The sequence below is a fragment of the Trichechus manatus genome, unplaced genomic scaffold (genome assembly GCF_000243295.1).
Source record: "Trichechus manatus latirostris isolate Lorelei unplaced genomic scaffold, TriManLat1.0 scaffold00131, whole genome shotgun sequence".
In the NCBI taxonomy this organism is placed as follows: Eukaryota; Metazoa; Chordata; class Mammalia; order Sirenia; family Trichechidae; genus Trichechus; species Trichechus manatus.
The window spans coordinates 7,080,460-7,088,861 of NW_004444067.1; the positions used below are offsets into that span (position 1 = coordinate 7,080,460).

The 8,402-nt window shown below is 58.4% G+C and overlaps 1 protein-coding gene across 1 annotated transcript in view; it reads left to right on the forward strand.

The window, feature by feature from the left end:
• The window catches only part of ULK1 (unc-51 like autophagy activating kinase 1), a 35,680-nt gene that overhangs the window by 15,342 nt on the left and 11,936 nt on the right, over positions 1–8,402 (forward strand). The window contains exons 7-10 of the mRNA XM_023739304.1: positions 132–247; positions 355–396; positions 7,457–7,489; positions 7,766–7,802. Of these exons, the coding sequence (XP_023595072.1) occupies positions 132–247; positions 355–396; positions 7,457–7,489; positions 7,766–7,802 (228 nt within the window). The remainder of the gene's footprint in view (positions 1–131; positions 248–354; positions 397–7,456; positions 7,490–7,765; positions 7,803–8,402) is intronic.

Here is an 8,402-nt window from a genome sequence, read left to right on the forward strand (position 1 = left end):
GGGGCTGCGGCAGCGCTCCGCACCCCAGCGAGTCGCGGCCGAGCCCGGCCGCACCGGGACCCCTTCCCCTCCACTCCGCGCCTGGGCCTGGGCCGCCGGCTTTTCCGGGCCGGCGGGGTCGTGGCCCTGAGGAACACGGGCGTTTGGTTTTCAGAAGCACGATCTAGAGGTGGCCGTCAAATGCATTAACAAGAAGAACCTCGCCAAATCGCAGACGCTGCTGGGGAAGGAGATCAAGATCCTAAAGGTGAGCTGGACAGGATGCTTCCGGCGGGGGAGAGGGTGGTGGTCCACCATGGTGGTGGGTCTCTGAGCTTCAGGCCCGCTCCTGAGAAACCTGGTCTTCTGTCCTAGGAATTGAAACATGAAAACATTGTGGCTTTGTACGACTTCCAGGTAAGGCCTCAGGCTGCTGTGGTGCTGGGGTTGAGGGCAGGAAGGGGCCCCTGAGGGGAGGCCTGGCAGGGTTCACGTTCCGGGGCCTGCACATTGCTTGGGTCAGGCCAGCCAAGAGACCCTTGGTAGAGGTTGGTTCTAGTCGTGTTTGCTGTGGGGGGAGGAGGCAGGGCATCTAGAGTGGAGATGGTGTCCTCGCTGGCCCCGTTCTAAGGCTTGCTGGGACCATGGGACCCCATTCTAGGCCTGGTTCTGGGCCAGAGCTTGGCTTCTTCTTGGGGTGCTGGGAGTTCTCCCACCTTCTTTGGCAGACTGACTGAGGGGTGCCTGGACCACAGGTCAGTGGGGGACTATGGGGCGGGCTGACAAGTTAACCCTCCTGGGGATGTCTGACCCAGTGGCCGTGACCCTGTGAGGCTGGTGTCCCCAGGGCAAGCCAGGGCAGCAGTGCTGCCGGCCCACCTGTCTGGGCTGGCTGTGTTTGTTGACATTGCTCTAGCTGTTCCAGCGACAGCATTGGCCAGCCTCTCCTTGCGTCAGCCTGGGGAGGGGGAGGGGCCACAGGAGATTCCTTGCTGGCAGTTGGGGCCAGGCCCGCCCAGGCCGGGCAGGAGCCGGCAGCAGGGACTGTCTGGGCCACCTCAGGCCACCAGCTGGCATCCTGCATCCAGTGGCGTGGCTCAGCCTGGGTGGGGACTGAGCACTCTGGGTGACCAGCTCAGGGACGTGGAACCTGAGGTGGCAGATCTCCGTGCCAAAGTGCTGACTAATGGTTTTGAAACCTGTTTACTGAGGCTGCGGGAGCAGCCCCTGGCCGAGGGGAACTGGGCTGGCTGGCTGTGTTTTGATGGTCTCCTCCTCTCCCGTTTCTTCCCTCGGCTCTCTTCTCCCCGTTTTGGAGCTTTCTTGGGGCCTTGGGGGCTGACGTGTGTGGAGGGCCCCAATCTGGTGTTGACGGCAGGTACCTGGAAACGGAGGCACGGGGACAGGGTGTTCTGTTGGCCAGGAGGGCACCCATTCTCCTCCGCCCACCCCTCCTTCCTCCCTCTACTTTCTCCTGCCTCCCTTCTTCCCCTCCTCCTCCCCTCCTCCTGTCCTTCCCCAAGTTGAGAAGCCTCTTGGCCAGCCCAGCTAGAACCCAGAGCAGGGAGCCTGTCACTCCATCTGGACTGGCACACACCTGGCATGACCTAGCAGGTTCCAGCAGTGATCTCGGACGCACTCTGCAGCCCTCTCTTCCCAGGGGTCAGGCAGAGGGTGGTGGCACCCGCCACCTTAGGCTTCCAGGTGACACTCCTTGCACCCTCAGCAAACCTGGGCAGGGCCCACTTTCCTCTCTGAACTATGCTTCTGCCTGCCCCGGGGAGGGACGTGCGTGGCCTCTCCCACAGTCTCTGCTCCATCCCACCTGGGCCACACACACCTGGCTGTGGGCACTGTCCACTTCCTCTTCTCAGAGGAAGTGTTCAGCAATGCCAGCTGCAGCTTCGCCGCCCAGCGGTTCGGGCTCACGGACCAGGCTTCTCTGGTTAACTCTGCTGACCCTCCGTGCCCGGGCTCGGGCGTTGTTCCCCGGTGTCCTTAAGACTTCTGAAACAGATGCAAGGGGCAGAAAAAATATGTATATACTGTTTTAAAAAATAGGTAATATACGAATGATTTGGCTAAAAAACCAAATAGTACAGAAGAAAATGCCGCAAGAAGTCATTCTTCCTTCCCGTTCTCAGAGGCTCTTTGTCAGTGGTTTCTGCATCTTTCTGGGACAGTCTTTTACAGGCGGGTGGATCTATGTATATATCGCTCCCCCACCGTACAGCACTCCCTGTTCTGCACCGTGATCTTTTCACTTAATAGTATGTCTTGGAGAAGGTCCCCGTCACCTCACGTAACAGTAAAATTATATCCGTCTCCTTCCACAAAGTTAACCTCCTCCCAAGCCTTCTTAGAGGTTACTACCTCAGAGTGCAGTGGTTAACAGCCCGGACCCTGAAGCCAGACCACCTGGTTCCAGTCCTGGCTCTGCCAGTAAAACTTGCTGTGCGTCCTTGGGCAAGTCATCAGATCTCTGTAAAATAGAGAGCGTGGAGCTGTAGTCACAGCTGACTAAGAGAAGAAGCGCTACCTGGTCATAGTGAGTGCCGCGTAAGCGTTCGCTTTTGTTGTAGTGGCCGGCCTGGTTATTTACGGTTGTGTGGTCTGCTGTTCTATTACCTGGATGGTCTGTCATCTGACTTAACCACTCCCCCTGCTGATAGGAGATGGAGTTGATTCTGGTACATCGGTGTGGTCACGACCGACCGTGATCCATCTGCGCCGTGTGTATCTGTAGATGGCCACCCCAGAATCCCTGGGTACAGGAGAGTGTGTGTGTGTTTTCCTTTTTTATTTATTCTACATTTTGTTGTTGTTGGGAACATACACAGTAGAACATGCACCAGTTCAACAGTTTCTACGTGTACAATTCAGTATTGATTACGTTCAAGTTGTAAGTTCTCACCCCCCTTTTCTGAATTGCTCCTCCCCCGTGAACATAAACTCACTGCCTCCTAAGTTTGCTGTTACCAGTTTGATCCCATATAGATAAATCTTAAAAGAGCACAATGCTCAAGGCAGACATTCTTTAAGGAGAAGTGTGTTTTTAATATGGATACCCACTGCTGGCATGTCGATTCCGACTCCCAACGACCCTGTAGGACAGAGTAGAACTGCCCCATGGGATTGCCAAGGCTGTAAATCTTTACGGAAGCAGATTGCCACATCTCTCTCCCACAGAGAGACTGGTGTGTTCGAACCGCCAACCTTTTTGGTTAGCAGCTGAGCTCTTAACCACTGCGCCACTAGGGCTCCTTTAATATGGATAGCTATTGCCAAATTGCTCTTCATGGGGTGGGCCTTGGGAGTGTCCGTTTTCATGCTTTTTGCCAGCAGGTTGATTATCAGACTTCTTCATCTTGGCACATGTGATAATGAAAAATGACATCTCTTAATTTTGTTTTTTGTTTGTGATGAGTGAGGTTCAACATCTCTTGGTATGCATTTGAATATTAAAAATACCTCCTGTCCCTGGGCACATATTTCTAGCAGGCTATTGATGTTTTTCTAGAGGGAAGATGGTACTATAGTTAATAGCATGGGCCCTGAAGCCAAACTTGCCTTTCTTTGACCTGGCTCCAGAATTTATTTACCTTTGTGATCTTAGGCAAGTTACTTAATCTCTTGGTCCTCAGTTTCCTAACTTGCAAAATGGAGATAATAATAGAACACCCGCATTGGAGGTTGTGATGACTGCTTGAGTTAATATACATTAAGTTTTTATAACCTTGCTTGTTTTGTAAAAAGGGCTATATAGGTATTACTACTATCGATTTGTACGAGCTCTTTATATATTAAGGAAAGAAGCTTTTTATTGGTGATATGCTCCAAATACTCTTCCTCGTTTGTTAAGGTTGTGCTTTTTTTTTTTTTTTTTTTTAATTGCTATAAAAAAGGGTAACTTATCAGGCCATTAGTGTGCCTGGGAGGTGGGTCCTGTGGATTGTTCTCCTTCCTGAGTCCATCACATCCATGGGATGGTGGCTGCAGCACCTGGCCTTCTCATCACGGGGTAGAGAGGACAGGCACTTGGTCTCATCCCATATGTGTTGTGGAGTGTCTAGACTTGTCTTCGCCTTAGGAGAGTGGCCGTCTCTGGAATCAGGGTATGGGCTGTGGAGCCTGGCTGCTCCCTGCTCAGAGTGCCCAGGGAGGAAGGTCTGATGTTTCCGGGCCTTGCTGACACTGACCCCTCCTGAGACCAGCACGCTGTCTAGCTAGTTCCCTGGGGCTGGGTGCCTTGCTGGGCTACCCAAACGTGACTTACCCTGGGCCCTGCAGACAGACCCAGCTTCTGTGAGTTACAGGGTGTGGAGTCCTGACTCCGCGGAGTTGTTCCCGTGCTCATGTTGGGGAGCCTTTCAGGATGGGCCGACCCCGGCTCTTGGTGAGCTCAGGACTTTGGTGCTAGCTCCTCCCTGAGGGCATGCGGGGGTGCCATGCTAGATCTGGGGGGTCTTTTCCTGGCGAGGGTATCTTTGAAACCCATTAGTGCTGGGTCTAAATCTGGGGTCTAGGAGTAGGCCTCAGGGGTCTAGGCAGTTCTGGACACTGCCTGTTTCTGTGTGTCTGTGTGTGTGCTGTCTAACTTTATGACTTTCTATTGTGAAATACAATAAATACCGAAAAGTGCAAACCACAGACTCCCAAATGCTCAGGAATGGCCCACCGCGGCCCCTGAAGCTCCATCTAGACCCTCCCTGCTCCCACTCTCCCTCCCCTAGAGGAGCCGCTCACCATGTTTGTGGCCTTTCCTCCTTGCCCGTCTCTCTGGCTGTTGTCTCCCTGCAGCCCCCGGTTTGAGATCTCTGAGGAAAGGAACCCATGGTGTCCCCGCCGCGTTGTGTTGGAGAGGCTGGGCCGCGCCGTGGGTGGCGGGATGCCAGCCAGGTCTCAGCTGTGTTGGAGCCCATCGCTCGGCGAGTCGTCCCCCAGCCTTTACGTCTGCCCCCAGTGTTGGGACGGTGGGGCAGAGCCATGTGACCATATCTTGGGCGTCTCCTGGTGGGTGCTGTGTTGCCCGTGCCCGTGCGGTAGCACCTCTGTCATGGGGCCACCTCCGAGAGGGAGGGACATGTAGATGCCCTGATTTCCAGGGAGTACCGGCTCCCACTGCCACCCGCTCCGTGCCTGCCTGCTGCCTCTCCTGAGCAGGGCGGTGCTTCCCGGGTCCTCTGAGGGGTTGTGCCACCACCCCCTCCCCTTCCCTGGTGGCAGAGCACAAGGACGGGGGGTCAGTGTTACCGCCCTGCATGCCTTTTCTTTGCGGGGGGTGGGGGTGGGGGGTTGTGCAGAGGCGGTGGTCTGCCAGCCAGCCCCAGGGAGCAGGAACACAATAGGCTCCCCAGGAAGGAGGGCGGGGCCTTCCGGCTCAGGATGGGGGTGGGAGCAGCTCTGCTTCTGGGCAGCCCTCTTCCAGCAGGCCCTGGGGACACAGGCATGGGGCCAGGAGCCTTCGGGGGAAATGGCTACAAGGTGGGCGAGCCCTTCCTTCCTGCCTAGCACCAGCTGCTCCAGGCTCACCTTGTACGTTCCCTGACCTTCCCTGGAGGCCGTCCCCAAAGAGGCGGCTTCCTTTTGCTGGAGAGTGGTGCGAGGAACCGAGATCTGGGTCCTTTGTGGTCCTGTACAAGTTGTTACAATTTTCTAAGCAAAAAGGAGCCACGAAAGATTGGTCACACACACACACACTAAACACACACACACCCTCCAACACACACACGCCAGCACCCACACCCACACGTGTGGTAGGGGTGGCTCTGTCCTGGCCATGGCTGTGGCTGGCCATCACCTGGTGCCCAGGAGGCTGGCTCAGGAAGGAGTTAATTAGGTCAGGCAGCCCCGTTCTGCCCGCCCACCAGGCCCAGGGCAGGAGGGTGGGGAGTTGGGATTGTGGGGGAAGGTGGGCGGCCTCCTACGTGCCCAGAGGCCCGTACCAGGCTGCTGGCACAGCTGCTGACGCCGGAAGCCTGGCTGAGCGGACGTGCAGCGTCTGTCCCTCTGTTGCCTGGTGTGTCTTTCCAGTGAGTCAGGGACTCCCCAAAACTGGCCCTGGGGGTATGTAGTGGTGACATTCTCCTGTGGAGGGCCTGGGAAAGCCATTTAGGTGTCCAGCCCAGCCCAGGGTGAGGGGGCCTGGGCCTGGGGCCAAGCTTGGTCCCCGCTCCCTGGAAGAGCTGTGAAACCACATCCAGCAGCCTGTGGAGCTGGAGCCTGATGCCCCTCGGGGTTCAGGGTGGGCATGCTGGGCTTCTCCCCCTGCAGGCCTGGCTGGCTCGGCTCTGGAGTGGGGAGGGCCAGCGGGCGGGGGCTGGGTCTCAAGAGGGACCCAGGTGGACAGGGTGGGATGGGGGCAGGTCCGGTGGCCTACTTGGAAAGGGTTGGGAGGGTAGGGGGCTGAGAGACGCTGACTGGAGGTGGCTTTGTGGTTTGGCCCTACCACCTCACAGGAGAGGCACCACCAGCAGGTGGTTATGGGCCTGGCCCTGGCCTCGAGGAGAGCACGGGGACTCAGGTTGAAGCTGCCCGGCCGCCCCCAGGGCCAGGTGTGCTTCTCAACCTCACTGTGAAGTGGGCTGAGTGTCAGGGCAGCTGAGTCAGCATGCACCGAAGGCTGGAGGGCTTCCCAGGACCCACTTACAGGCGGGAAATTGAGGCACCCACAGCCTGATGCCCTTATCTGTCCCCTGTGTCTCAGGCCCTGCCTGTGCCCACTGTGCCTGAGGACTCTGGGAGTGCAGTCTGAACCTGCCCCTCATTATCTCTCGCCCCAGCCAGCCTGCCCACCCACCGCCCTTGAGCTGAGAAGGCTGGGGTGGGAGCAGGGCCAGCGCTGGCTCCCAGGCACGCTGTCACCTGGGACAGGGCCAGTGAGTCCCAGGCAGGTGATGGCTCGTGGACACTCCTCCTGGGCACCAGCTCAGTGAGCTCCAGGACTGGGAGCTGGTGCAGGGCAGGTACAGGAAGGGCCTTCGTGCTCTTCAGACTGGAGAGTGGGAAGTGGGGGCGGGCTGAGGGCCTCTGCAGTGGGGACACCCAGGCTGGGCCAGCCCCACCCCAACCTGGTCCCTGCTTGGGCCCTGTGCCCAGCCCACACTGAAGGGTCCCAGGTGTCAGCCCTTCAGCTGACCCTGGAAACATGCTTCACCCCTCAGCCTGCCCCTGCCCTCCGCCGCACGGGTCTGAGGGATAGACACACAGCATCCCTGGGGCCTGGGAGGCCCATGGCCCAAGCAAGGGCCCCCTGCCTCTCCAGGTGTGGGTGGAGGGGTGGCCCCTGCATGACTGGTGGGGTGGCCTGGGCCTGGGCGGCTGGGACAGGAGGCTGTGGGGGATGTGCCCCGGGGAGACCATATCCAGGGGAGGACATGTCTGGGGGGCCTGTGACTGGTATATCCATGTGGGTGGGGGTCGTGACTTGGGCCCGTGGTGCCCCCCGCCCACTCACTGCCTCTTCTCTGTCTTCTAGGAAATGGCCAATTCCGTCTACCTGGTCATGGAGGTGAGTGCCTTGCTGTGAGGAGTGCAGGTTGGGCCTCCCCTGGGGACAAGGCACGCTGGGGGGCGGGCAGGAGGGGGCTGCCCATCACCATGTGTCCCTGGGCTTAGAAGCCACCCTGCTGCCAGCCAGAGGGACCAGGCAGGATGTTCTCCCCCTGGATCACTGCTGAGGGGTCAGCCTGGGGAAACCGGTGCCCCAGGTGCGGGGGGGGTGCAGGGTGTTAGGGGGCTGGGGTGTTGGGGGGCAGTTCCCCATGGGCTGTCTGCTCTTTTGTAGTACTGCAACGGTGGAGACCTGGCCGACTACCTGCACAGTGAGTGGACTGCGGTTGGAGTGGCCCACGTGCCTCCTGGGGGCCATCCCCCTCAGCCACTCATGGCTTAGGGACACGGCTGGGGTGGGGACACAGTCTTCACCTCAGGGCCCGTGGTCCATGGATAGACACCAAGCAAGACATAATGACTGTGGTGGGGGGAGAGGGGTGCAGGTGGTGGTGGGGGACCCGCCAGGGCCCAGGCTGGGTGACAGAGGGAGGGTTCCGGAGGAAGAACAACGAGGCCAGCATTGCAGGAGGGGAGGAGGAGGGCTGAGGGGCAGGGTGGAAGGACAGCTGAGCGAGGGGGTGGTGGTCTGGGTGCTACAGGGCCCCTCTGGTGTGGGTCAGGGCTGAGGCGGGACCAGGCAGGGCATCTGTGCCTCCCTCACAGGGCTCAGCCCCCAGCAAATGATTCTGGATGGGCATTCATTTGGGATGTGCTGATGTGGGGTCAGCCGTGGTGGTGGTGGGACACGTGGACGTGCACATACACAAGCATGCACATGAACACACACGTACATCCATGTGCATGTGCATGAACACACACGTACATCCATGTGCATGCGCATGAACACACGTACATCCATGTGCATGCGC